The sequence below is a fragment of the Perognathus longimembris genome, chromosome 6 (assembly GCF_023159225.1).
Source record: "Perognathus longimembris pacificus isolate PPM17 chromosome 6, ASM2315922v1, whole genome shotgun sequence".
NCBI lineage: Eukaryota > Metazoa > Chordata > Mammalia > Rodentia > Heteromyidae > Perognathus > Perognathus longimembris.
Genome location: NC_063166.1, coordinates 17,843,780 through 17,869,312, shown reverse-complemented (window position 1 = coordinate 17,869,312; position 25,533 = coordinate 17,843,780). Strand labels below are relative to the sequence as shown.

General features: G+C 38.9%; 1 protein-coding gene across 3 annotated transcripts; it reads left to right on the top strand.

Moving 5' to 3' along the window:
• Positions 1–2,942: 2,942 nt before the first annotated feature.
• Positions 2,943–25,041, top strand: LOC125352948 (probable small intestine urate exporter). Of its 3 annotated transcripts, none has more exons than XM_048348340.1 (12): positions 2,943–2,989; positions 4,402–4,529; positions 12,748–12,956; positions 13,722–13,955; positions 14,038–14,125; positions 14,576–14,662; positions 17,034–17,152; positions 17,275–17,436; positions 21,381–21,513; positions 21,595–21,742; positions 22,429–22,519; positions 24,884–25,041. In XM_048348340.1, the coding sequence occupies exons 2-12, from the start codon at positions 4,439–4,441 to the stop codon at positions 25,016–25,018; spliced, it is 1,497 nt and encodes a 498-aa protein (XP_048204297.1). In that variant the 5' UTR covers positions 2,943–2,989; positions 4,402–4,438; the 3' UTR covers positions 25,019–25,041. The 3 variants fall into 3 exon arrangements, with proteins under 3 accessions (XP_048204297.1, XP_048204298.1, XP_048204299.1); XM_048348341.1 differs by having other exon boundaries at positions 2,976–2,989; positions 4,423–4,529; XM_048348342.1 differs by lacking the exons at positions 2,943–2,989; positions 22,429–22,519 and having other exon boundaries at positions 4,234–4,529.
• The last annotated feature ends 492 nt before the right edge of the window (positions 25,042–25,533 follow it).

Genomic DNA, 25,533 nt, shown 5'->3' with positions numbered 1-25,533 from the left:
GACTTGGGGAGTCCCGTTGGAAAGAAAATAGGAGCTGAGGGTATTGACACGCAACCCCAATGTTTTATGATAGAAATGTTTAAAAAAGTAAACGCAAAGGTTTAGCACCTTGGCTTCAATGTTTATATAAAAGAATGTTTTACTAATCACTTATGTTTGAGTTATCAGCTACTGCAAACTGCCGGGAATGCCAGTTTCAGCTTCTACCTCACCAACAAAAGAGGGCTACTGTCTGCACCTTCCTGCACTTGGCAGAAACCAGCTGAGGATTCCGACTTCTGGACATAGCCAGAAGGATGGACCCTTACCCCTCACCCCAGTTTTGTGGAAGGGGCCCCACAGATCTTATGTCAGCATTTGACCTATGCCCACACTTGCCATGTGTTTACAGCATCCCCTGCTCATTGAAAAAAACAAAAAGAGGGAGATGTTGGGGGCTGTCCTTCCCCCCAGCCCTGGGACAATGGGAAGGAGCCCCTCCCACCTTCCGACCTCAACAGGAAGAGAAAGCCTCCGCCCCTTGGGAGGTGAACACGTGCGTGCCACCATGATGGAGTTGTCCCACCCACAAAGGAAGTTTCGTGATGTCACTTGATGGACATGGTCCTTAGCCTATGACTGGCCCTTTGGCCAGCCCCCTTTCTTTCCCGCCATTACTTCTATATAATTGCCTTTCCATATTAAAGTCTTTGAGACGCTTCCCACCACCACAGCGTGTCCCTGATGCCTTCCTTTTCGCCTCCGCCCTTGGTAACATGTGGGGGGGCTGGGGGGAGGGGAGGCTTCAGCAACCTTTCCTCAACTTAGCGCTTGCCCATGTGAGCACGCCTTTGGCCTTCCGCTGGTGGAGGGCCAGGCTGAGTGCTCTTTCATAGAGTTTGTGGTTACCATTCTCCCCGTGGGGGGAGAAAGGGTCGTCCAGACCCCAACAGGTAGGAACTTCCTGAATGTAGTCCCAGGGGCATAACAGATAGGGGAGAGTCTCAACAAATGTGACTACTACAAAATAAAAAGGTGTTGCACAGCTAAAGACATTGCCACCAAGCTAGAAAGACAGCCAAACATATGGAAAAGGATATTCACCAGCACAGCAACAAAGGTCTAATATCTGTCACCTACAGAGAACTCAAAAAGCTACCCCCCTCCAAACCCAGCAAACCAATTATTAAATGGGCAAAGTTGCTACAGAGAGAACAGTGTGGAGGTTCCTCAAAATGCTCACCATAGACATACCCTATGACCCATGCATACCTCTCCTAGGCATCTATCCTGAACAACAGATCTCAGGATATTAAAAAGACATCTGCACATTCATGTTTATAGTGGCAAAATTGACAATAGCCAAAATATGAAAACAACCCAGATGCCCCTCTACAGATGAATGGATCCAAAAATTGTGGTACCTATACACAATGGAATACTACATAGCGATTAGAAATGATAAAATATTGGTACTTGCAGGGAAATGGTCAGAACTTGAACAAATAATGTTGAGTGAGACAAGCCTAGAACACAGTGAACAAAGAGGCATGGTCTCCTTGATATATGACTTTTAGGGTGGGTGGGGATAGTAGAGACCAGGTCGGTGAAACAAAAAACTTCTTTTCTAATGGTATTTCCACATGTTTGGGTCAGCGACCTTACATTATGTATCTAAAACCAAACAACAATTAAACATAAAAATGTCTAGAATAATCCTATCTGTGGATCACAATAGCTCCACAGCTATGTACATATGATCATATAAGATGAGGATAAGCAAAAACAACTCCAAGAGAAGGACACAGGAGGATTCTATTGTTGACATTACATTTAAAGAATTTTCTTTGGCTTACATTACATGGTTACTGTATATGATTTGGGTACACTGGGTATCATATATATGCCTACCTTATCTAGGGAAGGGAAAGAAAAATGAGGGTGTAAAGTATCACAAGAAATGTACTCACTGTCTTGTTATGTAACTGTACCCCTTTTGCACAACACATTATCAACAAAATTTAATTAATTAAAAAAGAGAGAAAACTGGCACAAGTGACTAAAAATCTACAAAGAAGTCTATGCAAATGGCCACTGTATCTGCCAGCAGAGTTGGTGGCCTTGGATGTCCTGTCCTAAATGGATTCACAAGAAAATTTGGAGGTGAGGAAACAGAATGGAGGCATGCTGAGCCATCTGATACCTTTTGTACAAGAGGAAGCAGAATCATAGATTTAAATTTTCACAGAAAACTCAATGACTTGCAAGTGGTTATCAAATTAAACCAGAAGGAAATATAGAAATTACCCAAGGCAACCGAAATATATTGTCTGGCTTCTATATGAAACTGATTTCAGCAGCAGGGTAGGAGTGGCTCACATCTGTAATCATGGCAGAATTTCCTAATCTCAGTGTTTAAAGGCAGTCTGAACAGAAAAGTCCACAAGACACTGTCTCCAAAATAACCACCAAAAATGTTTGGAGGTGAGGCTTAAGTGGAAGAATACTAGCCAGGCAAGCAAGCTAAGCAAAGCCTAAGTCCTAGGTTGAAACTCTGAGCCCTGTAAAAGCAAAGAAACAAAATCACACAATTCATTTGCACTAAACAGACGTATGGGTCCAAAGGGATTCCAAATGAGAACTAGAACTCCACCATCATGCAGAGGAAAATAACTCTGGGAGACCCCAGAAGTGGACTGCTTAAAAGAGGTGTGCAGTGTGTTCAGATTCTTATAAGGGGCACTGATTCTGATTGGAAGATCAAGGAAAAACCTAAATCAGGTCAGTTGACTACACAGCCTGAGAAAGATTTGATGAACTTTAACTCCTCAATCAGCAGTGAAAGTACAGTTAAAAATTAAACTGTTGAGCCCCAAATCCTCATGGTTGCTTACATAAAAAACTAAAGGGTCTGGGTAATTATTTATAACCAAGGGATATAATTAAGTTTCAAAAAGCTGAGAGAAATTTGTGTGCAAGAATTGAAGATTCTGCATTCTTCCTCCTTCAGGTTAGTTTGCTTTTGATGTTCTGTTTCTGAGAGGTGGGCATGGGTGTTTGTCCATTTGAGAATAGTCTAAATTGATAATTTAGGCTAGAGATTGTGGGGGAAAGAACATCTTTCTTGTGAGAAAATTATTAAGATGGCAGAGTGATTTTTTTTTTTAAAAGGAATATTGGAAGGAAGGAAGAATGGGAGACAAGAGAAGGAAGGAACAAAGGAAGTAGGAAAGAAGGAAGAAAGGAAGAAAGGGAGGGAGGGAGGGAGGAAGGAGGGAAGGAAAGAAGGAAGGAAGGAAGAAATGAATAAAGGAAATAGATTAACACACAGAATTACCTGAAGCAATTACAGGGGACAAGTGATTTTCCTCTGTACACTTAAGGGTTTATTGGAACTAGACATTTCAGTGTAAGATTCTCATATTAAGCTTATTTCTATTGTACACATGATCATTGGTGACAAAATTTTTTTTATAATTTGGGTTTTTTTTTTCTTATTTATTGTCAAAGTGATGTACAGAGAGGTTACAGTTTCATACGTTAGGTTAGGCATTGGATACATTTCTTGTACTGTGTGTTACCTCCTCCCTCATTCCCCCTCCATTCTGACTTTTCTTCATGTCATGCCCCTCTCCAGCTGACTGTCAGGAGGCCCTGCAGGTCTCATACTGGGAAGTGCAGCTGCAGCCTCATTTGACACCAGCTCTGTTCTACCCTCACATCCTACTGTCAAATTCCACTGCGCTCATGTACCCCAGCCAATCTGTTCCTGCTGGTTTCCTGGAAAGCTGCCAAGGACTTCAGTTCTAATAATTATAGGGAGGGAAGGGTCAGTCAGAGCAAAGTCCTTCCACCAAATAGAAAAAAGAATTCCAGAAGTGCAACATTCCAGTTATTTGACAAAGTTTACTGAATCAAGGAATAAGCCAGTGGTCAGTGAACTCTTAGGCTTAGATTCCCTACATGTAACCTTCAAAGTGTTTCCTTAATTCGTGTGAACTGTATAATCTTCTCTATTAAACTAACTGTTCTATGGTGTGAATTAGAATGTAAGCATACGGTTTTCATTTTCACAGTAGTTAGTAAATCCCTGACCACTCTATTTTGCAAATAAATACTGGATTTGATTTCAAATTTCAATTCTCTCTCTCTCTCTCTCTCTCTCTTTCGGGGGACAGAGATGTCCTCCTCTTTGTGTGTGTGTGTGTGTGTGTGTGTGTCTGAGTGTGTGTGTGTGAAAACAGAGATCTGAATTAAAGGCCTTGTGCTTTTGAATAGCTTTTTCATTCAAGACTAAGTGTAACTGAGCTTTCAAAGGCCTTAAAATTATTTACTGACAGATCCAAGACTAGAGACCACGTTACATAAAATATAGAAATTTCCTCCTCTCTCTGTATTTATTTTCTCAATCTTTTCTTTAAGTGAATAAATTGCAGTCCCTGGTGAGGAGACAACAGAAATGTCTACTGGAACAGATGTCAAGAATACAGAGCTAAACATGTCCATGGATGATAACTTAAGCATGACTAAAAAGCAACCCTCAAAGAAAGGTAAAATCCTGTCTAGAATCTGGTTGTGGAAATATCTGGCTTCTATGTCACTTCCACTTGCCTACTTTTTAGATATTAACATTCTTTATACTACTGTCATTCTCAAGAATTCTACATAGCTACAAAACACTTTGGCTCCTAATCATGTATTCTCATAAGAAATCTTTTTAAAAAACTATTTATTCTCAAAGTGATGTACAGAGAGGTTAGTTTCATATGTTAGGCATTGGATACATTTCTTGTACTGTTTGTTACCTCCTCCCTCATTCCCCTCCCCCCTCCATCTCCCCCCATGAGTTGTTCAGTTGGTTTACACCAAACATTTTTGCAAGTATTGCTTTTGTAGTCGTTTGTCTTTTTATCCTGTGTCTCTCAATTTTGGTATTCCCTTTCAATTTCCTAGTTCTAATACCAGTATACACAGTTTCCAGTGTACTCAGATAAGATACAGTGATAGTGCAGGTACAACCACAGGAAGGGGATATAAGAGGATCATCAACAATAGAAGCTACGGTTTCACATGGCATGTTGAAAGTAATTACAACAGTGATATACATTACTCGTTTCCATATCATGGAGTTCATTTCACTTAGCATTATCTTATGCATTCATAGGTGCATAGCTATTAGGCTCTTGTGAACTTCTGCTGTGACTAGCCTAAACCTGAGCTAATTATTCCCTATGAGGGAGATCATAGAGTCCATGTTTCTTTGGGTCTAGCTCACTACACTTAGTATAATTTTTTCCAAGTCCTTCCATTTCCTTACGAATGGGGCAATGTCATTCTTTCTGACAAAGGCATAAAATTCCATTGTGTATATGTACCACATTTTCCTGATCCATTCGTCTACCAAGGGGCATCTGGGTTGTTTCCATATTTTGGCTATGACAAATTGTGCTTTGATGAACATTGTGCTGGTGGCTTTAGTGTGATCTTTTTGTTAAATTTTAAGTATTTATTATCAAACTGAATTACAGGGAGGTTACTGTTTCATACATTAGGCATTGGATACATTTCTTGTACTGTTTGTTACCTAATCCCTCATTCCCCTCTCCCCCCTTTCCCTCCCCCCCCATGAGTTCTTCAGTTCATTTACACCAAACAGTTTTGCAAGTATTGCTTTTGTAGTTGTTTGTCTTTTTTTACCCTGTGTCTCTCGATTTGGATATTCCCGTTCAATTTCCTAGTTCTAATACCAATATACACGGTTTCAATATACTCAGATAAGATACAGAGATAGTGTAGGTACAACCACAGGAGGGTGATACAAGAAGATCATCAATAATAGAAGTTACAGTTACACATGGCACGTTGAAAGTAGTTACAACTGTGATATAACAATTGTTTCCATGACATGGAGTTCATTTCACTTAGCATCATCTTTGTTGCACATGTTGAACCAGTTTTGCCAACATCATTTGTTAAAGAGGCTGCCTTTCTTCCATCCTATTTTTTTAGCTCCTTTATCAAAGAATAAGTAGGCACAGTTCTGTGGGTTCATTTCTGGGTCTTCAATTCTGTTCCATTGGTCTTCAGGCCTGTTCCGGTGCCAATACCAAGCTGTTTTTATTACTATAGCTTTATAATACAGCTTGCAGTTGAGTATTGTAATTCCTCCAGCACTGTTCTTTCTGCTTAGGAGTGTTGTTGCTATTCTGGGTCTTTTATTGTTCCGTATGAATTTCTGGATTGCTTCTTCTATTTCAATAAAAAATGGTGTTGGGTTATTAATGGGTATTGCATTGAATTTGTAGATAGCCTTTGGCAATATTGCCATTTGATTATATTAATCTTCCCAATCCAGGAGCATGGGAGGTTTTTCCATTTCCTTAGTTCTGACTTAATTTCGTTTTTCATGTTTTTAAAATTCTCATCATAGAGGTCTTTCACTTGTTTGGTTAAGGTTATTCCTAAGTATTTTATGTTTATTGAGGCTATTGCAAAGGAGTTGCTTTCCTGATTTCAGCCTTGGTCTTTGGGTTATTAGCATATAAAAAGGCCGTTGATTTTTGAGGGTTTATTTTATATCCTGCAACTTTGTAAAAGTTTTGGATCAGCTCTAGTAGCTTGGGAGTAGAGTCTATGGGGTTCTTTAGGTATAGGATTATGTCATCTGCAAACAGAGAAAGTTTAACTTCATCTTTTCCTATTTGGATCCCCTTTAAGTTTTCTTCTTGCCTAATTGCTCTGGCTAGGAATTCTAGTACTATTTTGAAGAGGAGGGGAGAGAGTGGACATCCCTGTCTTGCTCTTGATTTTAAAGGGAATGGCTTTAGCTTGTCACCGTTTAGAATTATGCTTGCTGTAGGTTTGTCATAAACTGCCTGTATTATATTCAGGAGTGCTCCCTGGAATTCCAATGTTTCCAGGGCCTTTATCATAAATGGATGCTGGAGTTTATCAAACGCCTTTTCCGCATCCAGAGATATAACCATGTGGTTCTTTACCTTGCTCCGGTTGATGTGGTGGATTACGTTAATTGACTTGCATATATTGAACCAACTTTGAATCCCTGGGATGAATCCAGTTTCATCATGGTGTATGATTTTTTTTATGACCTGTTGAAGTCAATTGTCCAGAATTTTGTTGAGAATTTTTTCATCTATGTTCATCAGGGATATCGGTCTACTGTTCTCTTTCCGTGATGAGTCCCTTCCCGGTTTTAGGATGAGGGTTATACTGGCTTCATAGAATGTGTTTGGTAGTGAACTTTCTCTTTCAATTTCATTGAAGAGTTTGAGAAATATTGGTGTGAGTTCTGTTTTGAAGGCCTTGTAGAATTCTGCTGTGAATCCGTCTGGACCTGGGCTTTTCTTGGATTGGAGATCACTTATTGCTGTTTCTATTTCAATACTGCATATGGGGCTGTTTAGAAGGTTTAAATGTTCATGGTTGAGTTTTGGTATATCAATTTTTTCTAGGATATAGTCCATTTGTTCCATGTTCTTGATTTTTTTTGGCATAAAGGTTTACAAAATAGTCCCTTATTGTGTTTTGAAGTTTGGTTGTTTCTGTGGTGATGTTACCTGTTTCATGTCTGATCTTGTTTATTTGGGTGTGCTGCCTTTGTTTTTTTGGTCAGGTTTGTTAATTTTTTCAAAGAACCAACTCTTTGTTTTGTTGATTCTTTTGATTTTTTTTGTCTCTAATTCATTGAATTCTGATTTGATTTTAATTATTTGCTTCCATCTATTGACTTGGGGTTTGGCTTGTCATTCTGTTTCAAGGAGATTAAGGTGGTTCCTTAAGTTATTGAGTTGCTGTTTCTCCAGTTTCTTCGTGTAGGCACTCAGAGATATAAATTTTCCTCTGAGTACTCTGTTTGCTGTGTTCCAAAGGAGCTGGTACTTTGTGTACTCATCTTGGTTGAATTCCATAAACATTTGAATTTCTGTTCTAATTTCTTCAATGAGCCACTGACGGTTCAGCAGTGTGTTGTTTAGTCTCCATAAATTGTAGGATTTTCTGTGGTGGCTATTTGAGTTGAGCTCTAATTTTATTCAATTGTGTATGAGAGAATGCAGGGAATGATTTTTGTACTTCTGAATTTGTAAAGATTTTCTTTGTGCCTTAATATGTGATCTATTTTGGAGAATGTTCCATGTGCTGCTGAAAAGAATGTGTATTCTGGTATTGCTGAATGGAATTTTCTGTAGATGTCTGTTAAGTTTAGTTGGTCTATGCAGTTGTTTAGTTCTGTGGTTTCTTTGTTCAGTTTTTGGCGTGTTGATCTGTCCAGAGGAGACAGTGGAGTGTTAAAGTCTCCAACTATCAATGTGTTTGGGTCTATGAGTGTTTTTAGAGTCAGTAGTGTTTGTTTGATGAAGTTGGGTGCTCCTGTATTTGGTGTGTAGATATATAGGATGATTATATCCTCCTGTAGGAGAGATCCCTTTATTAGTATATAGTAATCTTCTTTGTCTCTTCTTATCATTTTAAATTTGAAGTCAATTTTATCTGATACTAGGATTGCAACTCCAGGCTGCTTATGGGGGCTGTTTGCTTGGTAGATTTTATTCCAGCCTTTCACTTTTAGAAGGTGTTTGCTTTTGCTGGCTAGATGTGTCTCTTGGAGGCAGCAGAAAGAGGGATCTGGATTTTTGGTTCCAAATTATGAGCCTATGTCGTTTGATTGGAGAATTAAGTCCATTAATGTTGAGAGTTAGGATTGAGAGATGATTGTTTGTTCCTTTCATTATAGCTATGTTGTTTAAAGCTGTGTCTTCCTAATTCTTGATCTAATATTCTGTTTTTCTATTTAGGGTTCATTTCTCTCTCTGTATTGTGATCTTTATTATTTTCCCTTTGAGGATTTTCTGTAAAGCTGGTTTGGTGGAGATATATTGTTTCAGTTTTTCCTTACTGTGGAAGACTTTTATTTGACCTTCGGCTATGAATGAGAGTTTAGCTCAGTATTCTTGGTTGGTAGTTATTTTTATTTAGGGTTTGGTATACCTCGTTCCAAGCTCTCCTTGCTTTCATGCTCTCTGCTGAGACATCTGGGGTAATTCTGATTGGTTTTCATTTATATATGATTATTTTCTTCTCCTTAACAGCTTTAAGGGTTCTTTCCTTGGACTCTATTGATCCTGTTTTGATCACAATGTGTCAGTGGGATGTTCTATTCTGGTTTGGTCAGCTTCAGGTCCTAAATGCTTCTTGTGTCTGTATAGGCCTACCCTTCTGGATATTTGGAAAGTTCTAAGATAATATAGGTTGCCTATTCCATTAACTTCTTTTGCTAGGTTTTCCTCAATACCTATTAGCCTTAAGTCAGACTTCAGTTTTGTCAATTGGATTGTTTTGTTTTTTTTTTAATCTTTCTCCATAGATTCTAGGGAATTTTCAGCTCCTGAGATTCGATCCTCTGCTTCATCTAATCTAGACTGTAGGCTAGCTACTTGATTTCAAATATTTTCCTTCTGACTGGTCTTTCCTGATGATTTCCATGTCTTTGCTATAATTTTATCTTAGGTTCTATATGGACTTCTTTGCTTCATTAATTTGGTTTTGAGTGCTGTCTCTCAAATCTTTTAGCTGTGTAGCCATCTTTTCATTTGACTCTTGAAGTTCATTTATCTTTCTATTTATCGAGGCCATGAAATTGTCTATTACTTTATGAACAGATTGATTCAAACTTTTCATTACATTTTTTATCACTATTCTTTGTAGAGAATTTTGAGGGTTCTCTTCTATTTCTTTGATTGACTGCTCTGCTTTGTGCTTGTTTTGAGTGGGAGATAAGACTCCATTGTTTGCCATCTTTCTTGTGCTTCTTCTGCCCATTTGGGTTGGGAATGCCAATCTACAAGCACCTGTGAGCACCATTTAAGACCCAAAGCAGACTTTACCAAGCACAGTTGTGTAAATCTTAGAAGTTTAAAATTACATACAGATACCTTATATTCCTGTATATAAAATTAGATTTGGTATTCCTAAAGAATACAATTTCAATATAATAACCAATCCTGAGCCCTGTATTTAGTCGTTACTTATTTACTGTTACAACCTTATGAGCAATTTTTGTTCCTATATTAAGTTCTTTTTGGACTGGCTGGATTTCTCTATGTACCCCTTTGATTTACTTGGATTGAACAGGGATACCCTCTATCCAATAATCAGGGATCAATGGAGTCTGGAGGTCCTGGAAGAAAATGAGGAGTGTTAAATTAGAGTTAGTGAAGAGAATAGAGTAAAATGAATGAGGGGATGATGACTTTGGTTTAGTTTCAGTGACATGGAAATGTGAAGAGTAGAATCGGTAGAAAGAACAAGGTTAAAATGATAGAGAAATGGAGAGTCAGCTGAAAAGAATGAAGGTTTTAGTCATAGGAGAGTAATTTTAAAGAAATAGTATGTGAAGAGATAAACAAAGAAAAAATACTGGAAGACAAATGCACAAAACACAAAAAAATTATCAAAAAACCCCAGAAAGACAAAAACAAAAAAGCCCCAATAAAACAAATAAAAATGGAAAATAAAACAAAATAAAAAAATTCTCAGAAATGAAAAATAAAAAATAAAAAAAGTTTAAAAAATGTTTTTTAAAAATAGAGTCTTCCTTGTTTGGGTGGGCTTTCTCCAGTCTCTGGTTTCCTTGTAATGGTCTGCAGTCTATTTTCCTGCTGCTTGGCTAGTTTGACTTGCTTTCACTTTGCTGGGGGTGGATCTGCTTTGAGCCTCATCTCCTGTTAGTGAAATTCTGGGGCTCTGTGGTTCGCACAGCTTGCAGGTAGGACTTGGGTGTCCTCCGTAGAGGAGGGATATGAACAGTCTTGGGAACTGTGGCTCCTCTCGTCTGCTGTGGGACTGCTGCCTTTAATGGCTGGCTTTGAATAGGCTGTGGACTCAGCAGGGCCGGGCGTCTCTGGCCTGGTTTACCTGGCTTAGAGTCACTTGCGTGGGGGAGGTTCCTCCCTCCTGGGTGGAGGGCCTCCTGGGCGGAGCTGGCTATGGAATTCAGCTCAGTTTCCGGCTGGGAATTGGGCTTCCTCTGTGATGGAACCATTTATCTGTCTCGGGAACTGTTTTTTCTACCATCTAGTTGTTCCTTGCCGCCAGTGAGTGCTCTCTGCTTTTGGTTTAAATTTAGAAATTCGCTCTCTCTGTGATTTCAGCCTGTCTGTGCTCAGCCTGTGATCCGCATCTGTCTGCCGCCGTCTGGAGGATTTCACCCTGGTTGCCGTTGTGTGCTTTAGGTGCGCAGAATGTCAGGCACTGTGCTGGTGCCGGCACTGGAGTGGCGGTGGGACCCCACCAGGAGCCCAAATCTGTGTTTTCAGTTTAGCAAAGTCAAACTTTCCTTCCTGGCCAGAATACCTGTACTGTTATAACTTACTTGGGCTGTCTTTGTAGGAGTAAAGTTTCTCTGGAGTGGTAAAACTGGGATGTCAGAGGGAGCTTAGCTAGGGCTCTGCTGCTCCTCTGCCATCTTCCCGGAAGTCTCGCCTCATAAGAAATCTTAAAGGCACATTTGGAGATTAAAACAATAACTCATCAAACTTTAATAGGAAATACAGAAACCAATTGTGCTTTGTCTGATAGCAAGACCAGGGTTGTCCCACTAAATCTTTTTACTCACACTAGGGACAGGCTTTTTTTTTGCACCATGTCATTTTCTTTCCTCCTTCATCTCAGCTCCATTATAACTAGTGTGCCTAAGTACTTCTCACTAGTTTTAGGGATTAATCCTGCTAACTGCGCCATCAGTTGGTGTCCAGCTGTGATTTTCCTGTTACTCTCTGGCCTATACTCACTGGAAAGGCTGGGTCCTTTGTATCAGACTCTGTTGGCCCTCCCAAGGATTCTAGGGTCTTTATGTACCAATGATGTCTTTGCTGGGCATTACTGTGTAGCCAAGAGTGTCATCACATAATTCTAGGAGCTCCATATAAAATGTGAAGAAATGTCCCTATCCACATTGCAATAGAGCTCCATTCTTTGGTTTTACTTTGCTGTACTTTGATTTTGCCTTTCTAAAGAATAACACTTTTGATTGAATCTTTTCCTAGCATTTCTACTCTTACCTAGCTCATGCTGAGGACATGGAAATCTCTCCCCTTTTGCTTAATCTAATCAACTACACACATGCTTCAAATCCCTTCTTGAGCAATGCTACTAAGGGAGCTTCCCCTTCCATTAACTCTCAATGGCCAATAGGACCAGCTGCATAACGTCTCTTCTCCCTATAGTTCTGCTATAGAGTCAGAGGTCAATTGTCTCCCTCTTCTCCACTTAGGAGGGCTGGGAAGAAAACTTCTTTATTTTCTGGCCATTATTGATATAAGTTGATTATGGAAAAGTAAACTTGATGTGCTTTTTTAATAGCATCTGTTAAATGTCTACTGGTCCTTTATTTTAGATTTAATTTTATTTCATAGGTTATATACAGAGGGGTAACAATTACATAATTAAAGTAAATTAAAGTACCTTGTGAGGATCGCTGTTGCATTGGTTCACCCTTTGTCCTTTGTCTCAACATTTTATTATCCCCCTTTCCTTCCCCAAACTGAATAAATATGTTAGTATAAATCTAGGATAGTCATACTACAGGATCATAATAGTTGAATAGCTATGTGTAAATGAACATATGAAATGATGCTAATTGAAATGAACTCCAGGATAAGGAAAGAAGGTTTTTTGTTTGTTTGTTTGTTTGTTTGTTTAGCTTGCTTTTGTTCTTTAAATGTATTGTATGATGTCACATTCTCTTCTTAGGTCTTTGCTCAACCCGACATGGGCTGGCCTTCATCTTGCAACTCTGTAATTTTTCAATTTCTACACAACAAATGAGCTTGAGCATTGCTATCACTGCTATGGTAAACCATACAGCCACCAGCAGCCAGTCCAACGCCTCCATAGAAAGACCCCCCACAGACTACTACCAGGACTACTGGAATGAAACACTAAAGGAATTTACGGCAGTGGTAAGTTGGAGACCAGAGTCTGATTCAAGTGGCTTGATGTAAAGGATTATGTTATGAAAAAATTCAATGTTCTTATCTGGCAAATACTTACTGAGTATACATGATATACACAAGTGTGTCTAAGGAGATTTCATTTTTGCTTAGTGTCTGTGAGTTTAACCATAGATAAATAAATAAAGAAATAGAGATTACCATTTAGTAGAAATAAATTCTTCCCACATAATGGTGAACATCGTCATAAAACAAGTTTCACAGATGCTGTCTATTCGCTCTTCTTACAGATATGTTTGTTTAGCTTGTTTTGTTTTGTTTTTTGCCAGTCCTAGGCCTTGGACTCAGGGCCTTAGCACCGTCCCTGGCTTCTTTTTGCTCAAGGCTAGCACTCTGCCACTTGAGCCACAGCCCCACTTCTGGCCTTTTCTGTATATGTGGTGCTTGGGAATTGAACCCAGGGCTTCATGTATATGAGGCAAGCACTCATGCCACTAGGTCATATCCCCAGCCCCTAGCTTGTTTATACTGTTTCCTTTCTTATGAGTTTTTTTCCTCCACAAACTCTCATATGTTAATTGATCAGTTATTTGAATTGGGATGTCCGGAGTGTCTTGAGCATATATTGATATCAATTTATTTCTATAATGAAATCAATAGATTGGAGGAATTGGAGAATGGTTTAAAAGAAAGAGAACTGCTGATTATTGTTTTTCTTCTCAAATCTTTACAATAAAGTCTACTGTCTAACCAAAGGTTGTTCTTGTCATCTAGGCCCCTACATATGACTGGAGTCCAGAAATCCAGGGGATCATCCTGAGCTCTCTCAGTTATGGCTCATTATTGGCTCCAATCCCTACTGGCTATGTGGCTGGAGTATTTGGAGCCAAGTATGTTGTTGGTGCTGGCTTGCTCATTTCCTCAGTTCTGACGCTCTTCCTTCCACTGGGCGCTGATGCTGGAGTGGCTCCATTTATTGTTCTTCGGGTCATCCAAGGCATAGCCCAGGTACTAACATGTTTCCCTAGCTAAAATGGAATATGGCTTCCAGAATGATCTCGTGTATCTAAGATGGAAAACTTTCCCCTAGGTTATGGTATCAACAGGTCAGTTTTCAATTTGGGTCAAATGGGCTCCACCAATGGAAAGAAGTCAACTCACCACCATTGCTATATCAGGTAATTTATATCCCAATTGCCTTTTACATTAACTGTCCACATGTACTCACCAGTGGTCTATCAAGAGAATTAAGATATTATATTGTATTTACTCTGGCTTTACAGTCCTTGATGTAAGCACTACCCTATTCTATCATTCTTGATCAGAACTGAATATTGGCCATAAATCAAACATTCATGTGTTTTGTACATATTCATTTCTTTTTAGTCCCACAGAATCCTAATAAATCAGCTAAAGAATGAAGACACAATAGAAGGAATTCAAGAAATACATAGACTAATAATTATCTATGATTAAGAATGTACTGGGTAAAGGAACAGAATATGCACCTGGGTAGTTGTACTTGGAGCTCAGACTTTCAAGCACCATGCAATCTATCTTTGTAGAGAGCAAATAGTACACGAAGGCTGACCCTCTCTCCCAGAACCTCTTTGTATTTTTTTGTTCAGGAGTTTCATTGGGGACCTTTGTCGTTCTCATTGCTGGTGGTTTCCTCTGCCAGGCCATAGGATGGCCTTATGTCTTCTATATCTTTGGTGAGTTTTCCAAATGTCAGAATTTGATTTTTATGACAAAGAATGCTAGTCATAATTTCTGTAGCAACTTGTCTATGGTTAAGCAAATCCAAATAAATATAGATGCCATGATTCTTGCTAGCTTACAAAAGAGCATTTAAGTCTTATTAGCCATGAATTTAGCTATAATATTCTTGTGACTTTATAATATTCCTTATGGCTTCATAAAAATTTGAAAATATTATCTTTGAAAGACCATAATTTTGTCAGATTATTAAATACACTGTTTAAACAAATAAAAGTAGAAATCTCTTAAAAATTTCTCTTATTATTATAAAAACCTACAACAACAAATTATATAAATTTGACTAAATCTTGAACAAAGTGCTGTTTGGACAGGAGAGTTAGCCAGTTCTGCAGGATGAGGCGGATCATGAGTGTCTTCAGGGACTACAAAATTCACAGATACTCCAGAAAGTTTCCAAAGAGACATTAAAGTTTTCCGAAAGCAATATTATACTACTTCACACTTTTTACTTGTACTGAGTTCAGGTTGGAATCTGCCTAGCTACTGCTTTTGTATTTGTTTGATTATTAAAACATTCTCTGAAGTTTCATCTGAAAATTACCTGCATCCTTAAGGCCTTAAATGTGTGCATTAGAGGAAAATCCTCTTTGATAAAGGGCTTCTGTAACTACAGGTAAATATACTCATCAGAAAGTAATGTGAAGATTGATTACTATAACATATTAAAGTTATTCAAAACAATAAAATCATGATTTTATGCTGTTCATTTTGAGAAATTCAGTAGCATATTAAGCATATGGTTTCACTGTTTAATCAGTATTAACATCCTCCAACACCAATGTTCACCAAAGTTTTTTTTTTTTTTTGGCCAGTACTGGGCCTTGGACTCAGGGCTTGAGCACCATCCCTGGCTTCTTCCCACTCAAGGCTAGCACTCTGCCACCTGAGCCACAGCGCCTCTTCTGGCCGTTTTCCATATACGTGGTGCTGGGGAATCAAACCAAGAGCTTCATGTGTAGAAGGCAAGCACTCTGGCAACTAGGCCATATTCCCAGCCCCACCAAAGATATTTTTATACCTATCTTTGTTTTTTTTTCTTTTATTTTCTTTTAGTTTGGTGTCAGGACTGCTACTTGAACCTTCAGGGCCTAGTAATTGTTCCTGAGCATTTTTGCTCAAGGATAGGGCCTATCATTTGTGCTATACTTCTGACTCTTGGAGATAAAACTATTTGTCCTTTCTTACTCAGGCTAGCTTTGATCTTTGATCTTCAGATCTCAGCCTCTGAGTAGCTAGGATGACAGTCATGAGCCATCAGCTGACAGCTCACATTCCCCCATTTTGTTCAATTCCTTGTTAGAAAACTTGTAATTTTTCATTGCGTATTCTCAAAATTCATTAAGTGAAGTATCTGTGTTGGATGATTGTGGCAAAAAATGTGTACATGACAAGCTAGTCAATAAAAAGAACTCAAGATTTCCTTAAGATTGCCAAATGGGGAATTTTTAAGATAAGCCACATTATCATTCCACAGTGGTATTGTTGAATTCCACAACTCAGTCATAATGTTAAGGTTTCATTGCTAAGAACTAAATCCATGTCTAAAACTTGTCATCGTAATCTATTGTCTATAAAATGTACTGCATCAGGAACTCAAGGTGTAACATCAGGTGGTTTACTGTCCTTGAGTAAAAAAACAACAACAGGTGACAGTGTGATACCCTGAGTTCAGCCTCAGTCCTGGTCCAAACAGCGGCAAGTATGGAGTATAGCCACACCATGATTCATGAAGAAGGAAATGTCTAAATAAATAAATGAAATTTTGTACTATTAACTCATGTGCTATGAAAAGGTAAGAGGAAAGCATGGAAATGTTTAAAGAAGAACTTCATTTGGCTAGTAAGAGGAAGATGAATCTACACTTGAACAGTGAGGATAGTTTCAAGTACCAGAGGGAACCACAGGAATAATTTGTATCAGTGTGCTGTAGTTTCAACATGATACTACTTAAAATCTCCCAAATCTCAGTGTTAAAAAATAGACACTATCAATTCCACAGTTCTGTGGGACAGCTGGGTGGCTCTGCTCTCTGTTTCTCATCTGCCTGGAGCAATGAAACAGCTGGACCATAGTGGTTCTATGAAGATTTCCCAGAAGACATGTGAAGAAAGACAGTGGCCCTTCATGGCTAGGCAGGGAACTGCCCCCACGCCATTGAGAAAAGCAAGTAACTTGGCCACGAACCAAGTCAAATGATGGGGAACTGTATACCTAGGATAGCACCATGTGAGGGGTGTACATGCAGACAGAGGCAGACTATGTCAGCCATATGAATCTACTGCTAACCAGACCTTCTTTTCTTAGGTGGCATTGGCTGTGCTTGTTGCCTTCTTTGGTTTTCTCTCGTTTATAATGAGCCCAGGAATCATCCCTTTATCAGCTCTAGTGAGAAAAGCTACATCTTGCATGCAGTGGCTCAACAGGTACATTGAGGAATTCCTCTGCAACTTCTCATGCTTGCCTAGGCATCCTGGAGGTAAGAAGTATAGCAGAGCTGATATGGTGTTTTCTGATGGAGGGCATATTAACATGTGTTTTCTTCTAGGATAGCTTGCCAGACTGGTCTCTTCCCATCAAAGATATGGTCAAATCCCTACCACTTTGGGCCATTGTAGTCTCCTATTTCTGTCTATTCTGGCAGTTTTCTACTATGATGGCATACACACCTACATATTTCACCTATGTATTTCAGGCCAATGTCAGAGATGTAAGTATAAAGAAAGCTTATTCTGCCTCTCTGTTTAAATGCTTCATTATATAATCTGGGTCTCCCATGGTCAAAAAATCAGGGAAATAGGCCACAGAACTCATATAAGAACTGCAAGCTGAGTAGGGTGTTGGTGTCACACCTGTGATCCTAGCTCCTTGGGAGGCAGAGATCTGAGGATAGTGGTTTGAGGCCTTCCTGGGCAAGAAAATCTGTGAGACTCATCTCCAGCAAAAAGCTAGAAGTACTGTTGTGACTCAAATTGTAGAGCACCAGTTTGAGTTAAAATAGGAAATGCAAGTTGAGAAGGGTGCTGGTGTCTCATGCCTGTAATCCTAGTACCTTGTGAGTTTGAGAACTGATGACAGTGTTTTGAGGCCAGCCTGGGCAAGAAAGTCTGTGAGACTCTTATCTCCAACAAAAAGGCAGAAGTGGAGTTGTGGCTCAAACAGAAGAGCACCAGGTTGATCTAGCTAAGGAATAAACTTCAGGCCCTGAGATCTAGCAACAGGTATGAAACAAATACAAGAAAAAGAAGGAAGAAAGGAATGAGGAAGGCAGGAAGAGAAGACGAAGAAACAAAGAAAGAAAGAAAACAAAAGGAAGAGGTAACAAAGAAAGAATGCAAGCTGGTTAATTGGGTTCTGGATCTCAATCTGGTTTACACTTATTCAAGCCCAGCTGCATAGCTCTAGGTAAGATATTCACAGAATGTCCTATTTTTATGGTAAAATTTTATACTCAATCAGTATTTGCAAATAACACTCTTTTGATAATGTAAAGAATAAAGAACTAAGAAAGTAAATTCTGCCTTGGGAGAAAACTATGATAGAGATGCATAAACAACCATGCTGGGAATAAGAATAGTAATAACATATGAAGTTCTGAGTAGAACTTATATAAAAATTCATATATCAGTGTTTAAAAGCATCCTCCTTAAGTATAAATTTAGGAAGATAAATACACACAGGTGTACAGCTATCTGGAGTATTACAAAATGATCAGATGAGTAGTTGACTGCTAGGAGTCTTCAATGTCTGTTAGATGGGTCACAGAGGAAGGGGGGAGTGGGAATTGGGGTGGTGGGAAGTTGGGAGAAAAATGAGGGAGGAGGTAACAAGTTTGATAAGAAATGTATTCACTGCCTTACATATGAAACTGTAACTCCTCTGTACATTACTTGGATAACAAACAAGTCAATTTTTTAAAAAGTCACAGAACATCTGGGCACCAGTGGCTCAGGCTTGTAATTATAGTTAGCTCAGAAGGCTGAAATCTGACAGTGAAAGTTCAAATCCAACCCAGGTAGGAAAGTCTGTGCAAAACTCTTATCTTCAGTTAATGACCCAAGAGCCACAAGTGAAGCTATAGCTCAACTCGTAGAACATTAGCCTTGCTAAAAAAGCACAGGAACAAGGCCTAGGCGCTGCATTCAAGCCCCCGAACTTGCAGACATTCAGGAAATGATGCACTATTTCAGATGTGTGTTAGTGAAAGGCCACTACATTGCTATTATAAGCTAAACCTAAATCCTTAGAGAGCAATCATCTCCTGTTGAGGGCACTTAGGGTAAAATGTACTGAAGGACCAATGGAGAGTTGATTTTCTTAGCAGTGGTTATAGTGTGGGGAATAGGCCTGCAAGTAGGCTGGAGGACAGGAGAGCAGAAAGCCCAAAGAGGCAGAGGGTTGGAAGCAGACCAAGAAAAAGGAACCAAGGGATAGGAAGTGCAGGCAAAAGGATGCCTGCTGAGTGATTGACAGACTAAGCTTCACTGTGAGTCTGGGTAAGGAAATGAGCTGAGGAGGAGAGTGGAGGATAATACATAGAAAGACAAGTGAGAATAGAAAGCAGAACTTCTGAGGCTGGAAAACCGAGAATCCTAATCTTTGTGTAAGTCACATAAAACCTTGATAGCCTTGGTTTTACTCATCCACAAAATGAGCCACTTGAAGCAGAGAGCACTAACTTCTTTTCATTACAGAAAGTATATATACAACAAGGACGATCTCTTTGGAATTTTCTTTGAATAGAATTTTAAGTTAGAGGTTGAATGATCATAAGAATGATAAAACACTTTTATTTTTTTTAAGTTTTTATTATAAAACTGCTGTACAGAGAGGTTACAGTTTCACATGTTAGGCATTGGTTACATTTCTTGTACTGTTTGTTACCTTGTCCCTCATACCCCCCTCCCCCCTCCCCCTGTCCCCCCCTGAAGTGTTCAGTTCACTTACACCAAACAGGATAAAACACTTTTAGAATTACATAAAATTTGACTTTATAAAAGTACAATTCTTCCTCCCTAATCTCTATTTTCTTGTGTACTTTCTGTTGTTGTTATTGTTGTTTTTTTAAAATTTTGTTTTGCTTTGTTTTTATGTGAGTACTGGTGCTTGAATGCTGGGGCCTTAACATTATGCTTTGTGTTTTCTGCTGAAATTGGACACTTAACTATTTGAGCCTTAGCTCTACTTATGGATTTTTGGTGTCTTACTGAAGATAAGAGTCTCATGAACTTTTCTGCCCTGGATGGTTTCAAGTGGTGATGCTCAGATTTCAGTCCCCTTAACAGGCAAAATTAATTACAGGAATGAGCCACCATGACAGGTTGAGAGTACTTTTTAAACTTCTTATATAGCCTTCTATTGTTTCTTAATTATAGTGTAAGCATACATGAATGTGTCTTTTTATCTTACCAACTTTCTATAGAAAATATTGGAAGCTGTGTATGCAACATATATTATTTATTTATTTATTCATTCATTCATTTATTTTACAACTAAATAAGTCTTGAGGATCCCTTTGTGTCCGTGAAAACCTTTCTGGACCAAATTTTGTTTTCTTTTCTTTTTTCGGTTGTGGTGCTTGAACTCACAGCCAGGCCCTGCCATTGAATCTCTTTGTCCTCACAACTAGCTGTCTTCCACTTGAGTCAAAGTGCCACTTCCAGTTTCTGAGTGGTTAATTGGAGACAAGAGACTCATGGGGACTTTTCTGCCCAGACTGGCTTCAAACCACAATCCTCAGATCTCAGCCCCCTGAGTATCTAGAATTACACGAGGGAACCATCAACACCTCACCAATATTTGTTTCATTATTCAACCTTTTTCGCAAAGCTGCAGAAGAAAATTTGTTACTTTGTCATATGGTTTCACAACAGTTTCTGGGGAGTAAATAGTTACATTTGAAATTGGTGAGTCAATGGGGAAATGCCCATAGATGTTCATTTATTGTTAAATTGCACTCCATAGGAAACCAATAATATTTATGAGTACCAGGAACCCTACTGTGGAGTTTTGCCAGTTTGATCCATGAAGATAGCATATCACTATTTGTTTTATTATGAGTGGGTTAGGTAATATGAAACATTTTCAGAGGCCTCTAATATTTCAAATATATATATATATACATAAGTAATGTTTATGCTCTATTTTTCTATTAGGCTACAGTCTTTTAAATATGTATTTCTATATGAAAAACAGCATTCATCTTATTGTTTTTCTTTAGTTATTTTTCAGGTAGGAACTTGTGTTTTTGCCCAAGGCCACCTTCACATGCTGTACTTTCCACCTATGGCTTCCCATGTCTATGAACCTGGGATAAGATATCAGGGCAAGCACACATGGCATATTGTTTGATATGGGAAATTTGCTTGTTTCATGAGCAAGATCCTTCCAATTTTTATTTCCTAAACAGCTCAGATTATGAGTGTACATAACCCTTTGTGCCAGGCTTAAAAATTACTATCCAGCAATAACAACAACAAAAGTTGTGTGCATATTTTCCCCCAAGCACAAAAATTGCCGGATTCATTTCAGTAACATGGAATTTATATGAAACATGATGCATGTCTAAAGGAAACCCATAAATATGGATGCTTCATTTGGGGATCAGTTTATGTCACGGGTAGTATCATAAATCACCTTATCTCTGATTCTCAGAGTGGCATCTTCTCAGCCCTACCACCTTTAACGAGCTATGTCTGCGTTATCCTTGGAGGTCTATTGGCAGATTTTCTTTCCTCTAGAAAAATCCTCAGACTTATTACCGTCAGGAAACTCTTCACTGCTATAGGTAAATATTTAAGCTGAATTTATGCTGAATTTGTGGAACTCTAGGAGCCTCTTACTTATCACTTTTGTTCTTCTGCCACAGGGGTTCTCTCTTCCGCTGTGGTCCTCTTGATTCTGCCTTGGACCAAATCCAGCTTCAGTACCACTCTGGCCCTCTTTGTATTGTGTTCTTCCTTCAGCAGCCTCTGTAATTCAGGAGCCTTAATTAGCTTCGTGGACATTGCTCCTCGGTAAAGATTCCTTTACCTTTTCCTCACAATAGTTCAGTTCAAGTCCAGTGGCCCTAAACTGCTCTGCAACATGGGTAAACAGTGGTCTGTACAACAGTCCAAGTAGTTCCTGGAAATTACCCTGAGCTGGTCAATCATTGTGAACTTCCTGTCTCCAGATTCAAAACAAGAGTCCTCTGTGGCTGTGCTGACAGCTCAGGAGAGGAGACACAGCTCTCTCTTTAAATTATTACGATACAATATGGGCAAATAATAGAGATGATTGAGATTTTCACTTACAACTTCGTAAGTCCCAACCTAGTCTACAGGACATACTTCATCTTCAGACAATGGATACCAAGATAGGAGGAAAATTGTTTGCTTTTAAGGAAACACCATCTCATCCAATGAAGGGTGTTTTCATGTAGAAAAAAGATCAGGGTCAAATTTAGGAATAAAGAAACCACATAAACTAAGCACAAACCACTAATCTGCTTGTGTATCAACCATGTTGAGAAGTTCCTACAGGTCACCCCCTTGGAAGGCTCAAGGTCTAGCACAGGATCATACAAATCAGTAGTACAGTTCATTCAGGCTTTCATAAAAGTGACCACAATTCCAAGCAGCCCCAGAGATAAACAAAGCTTAAGAAGAAACAGAGATCAACCCCTTTGTTTACATGGGACTGTTTTCTCTCTCCTCATCAGGTATGCTGGCTTTCTCAGGGGACTATTGCAAAACTTTAGTTATATATCTGGAGCCATCTCGCCTACTGCTGCTGGATTTTTCATTAATCAGGTGAGGATAAATGTTCTGATGAATACTTACAAGAAAAATGAATGCATGTGTGTGATTGGTTCTTCTAGTCTGGCAGAATAGAAATAAAACCAGGGGCAGAAAGTGCAGTCATAGAAAGCCAACACAGAATTTAACAAAGGGATATTAAGGCCACTCAGAAGAGTGATCAGAGGGCCTGTAAACGAGTTGTCTGCTGTATGGTCAGAGACTAGCTATTTTCTGTTGTCTTCCCCATACCTTTCCTCGTTTCTTTAGGAAATTTGTCAGATTGTCATTTGTTTGTTTATAACAGTCCAGACCCTCCCTGGACACCAACCACAGGAGGTTCTGCCTGAGTTTTGGCAAAATCCAAGGGTAGTGGCTTTCAGTTGGCAGAGGAGGGCCGGCCTGAACTGCTTAGCTAGTCATTACCTTCAACACCTATATAAGGAAGCAGTGGAAGTCAGTCCTAGATTATTTTTGTTTCTTTCTCAAAACGCATGAGTCTTCAACCCTCAGCTTGCCTTCATTTTCAGATCAGCTTATGCAGACAAATTACCACATGCATAGGAAGTAGAAAAGGAGAAAATTCATATGAATTTATGAAAGGAAAAGAAATTTCCAGAAATACTCGTGACTTTTACTCTATAGTATAGAGTGGTCTGCTATCTTGGCTTGCTTGCGATTGAGAGATTTTTCAACATGTAAGATTTTCAACATTGAAAAGTCATAACTCAAGTATGATGGTACATGCATACCATCCTTAAACTCAGGAAGTGAAGACAGGAGGGTCATGAATTCAATTCCATCCTCAGCTACATAATGAGACCCATTCTTAAAAAAATTTACAAGGTTAAAAACATTGAGGGCTAGGAATATAGCTTTGTAGAAAAACAATTGTCTGTACAAGGCTCTGTGTTCAATACCAAGCAAATCAAAACAACAAAAACCTCAGCAGTGCCAGGGAAAACATGATGAGCTGATCACTCCACATAGAAATCCAACAGGTGTTGACAGATGAACTGGAAGAAGCCGAGTGAATGACTGAATGAGGCTCAAGTGATCCACACATAATTTCTCATGAATGATCATACAGAAACATCAGACAATTGTAGTTTGCATAGTCTTTTATATCTGTGCAGCCTTCCATCCTGGAAGATGCCCCTAAAATAGCCAAAATAAGCCTTATGTAATTTTGTAGGCCTTTTTTTCCAAATCTTGAGAGAATTGAGGACGATGAATTTTAAATTTGAGTTTGTAGCTCATCTGAATTTCATGTTGAGACTTAGGCTCAGACATGAATTAATTATTTAATTAAAGACCATCAAATAAAGATAAATTTGACAAGCTGAGGATTGCCTGAGTATTATTGATATAAACCTTCCATGAAGAGAGACACTGATGACAGGCACTTTAATGTCTTTTTTTAACTTTCCTTTGGTTTTGCACCACGAACTTAGGAATATGAATGAGAATAACAAGCTAAAGCTTTTGTAAAAATAAAAATCAAGTCTATTCTGTGAGTGTGTGTGTGTGTGTGTGTGTGTGTGTGTGTGTGTGTGTGTACTCAGGCTAGAAATCAGGGCCTGGGCACTGTCACTTGGCTTTTTTGCTTAAGGCTGGCATTCATCCACAGCTCCATAGCTGGTATTTTAGTAATCAACTGGAGATAAAGATGTCATAAACTTTCTATATAAACTTTTTTTCTGCCTCCTGAATACCTAGGATTACAGGTGTGAGCCATAAGTATGCTGTACTCTTCTTGTTTTTGAAGCTTCAATTCTTCTAGCCACTGACTAACACAATAAGGAAATACTCACTTTAAATGGAAATACTCTAACCTTATATTTCCTGCCAAATGATTCATAGACCCATTCATTCAAAAAGTATCGAATTCATACTTATTGAATTCAATAAGTATTTATTCAATATGTATTAAATATTAACAAGTGTCACACACTGTTAAGGCAAATAAATGAAAATTCCTCTCCATGTGATACTAATACTATAAGAAAGAAACTGGCAGAAAAGTATTGTAAAATTCACAATATATTGAATGGCTGTGAGCACAAAGGGAATAGGGCATATTAAGGGAGTATAATTTTAATTCACTTGGGTTGACATAAGGGATTCCCAGAAAAGCTAACATTTAAGTAAGGAGTAGAAGAAAGTGAGCCAATAGTGCCCCACATGAGGTGGATTCCAACAGAGTGAACTGCCATGCACTGGCCTTAAGATAGAAACAAATCTGCATGTTCTAGAAGGCTCATCACCTGGGTTGAACTGGAGTTGGGAACAGCAGGGCATGGAATCATACAAAGCCTTTGTGAAGCAGGTGGGACAAGAACTGGGTGATTCTACTAACTGGAAGTTTTCTTCCTCCAGGATTCAGAGAGGGGTTGGAGAAATGTCTTCCTAGTTACAATTGCTGTTAATGTCTCAGGCCTGATCTTCTTCCTCATCTTCGGCCAAGCAGAAGTACAGCACTGGGCTAAAGAGCAGAGAATCACCCACTTCTGAGCAGAGTGATGTGTGAAATCTGATGCTTCCTTCCATTGCTTTCTCTCACACACTTTCCTCAGTGTACCTGTTTGAATGATTAGCCCTTTCATTGAAATTGGCTTTATTTCCAATATGATTTCATAGACCTTGGTTATGTAATACTTTAATAATTGTAATACTTGGTTATGTAATACTGGGTAAGGTTTTACCCAGCCTGGAGACTTCCCAGAGATGGAGAAACCTGGTTGTTTCAATGAGCTTGTGAAAGCACAATTTTGTTAGAATGCCTCTGCATCCTCTATTCTTTTTCACTGTTATCCTCATAAAAGCACCAAAGGCTGGAGAACAATTTGTCACCAGAATAAGAAGGAGCTAGGAAAACAAAAGTGACTGTTGCAAGTCACATGTAGAGTGCTATCCTTTGCCAAAGGCTCCAAAGATGAAGCCAGAGAGCTATTATCAAAAAAAGAGTAATCACAGAAAAGCATACGATCTATTGTGACACCATGTTTTTGTGCCTCTGTTTGTGACAT

Excerpts from the sequence above, each read along its gene's own strand:
- LOC125352948 (XM_048348340.1), top strand. The coding sequence starts at position 4,439 with ATGTCTACTGGAACAGATGTCAAGAATACAGAGCTAAACATGTCCATG. Across the intron at positions 13,956-14,037 it reads TCATCCAAGGCATAGCCCAG|GTTATGGTATCAACAGGTCA; the intron begins GTACTAACATGT and ends ACTTTCCCCTAG. Across the intron at positions 21,514-21,594 it reads GAAACTCTTCACTGCTATAG|GGGTTCTCTCTTCCGCTGTG; the intron begins GTAAATATTTAA and ends CTTCTGCCACAG.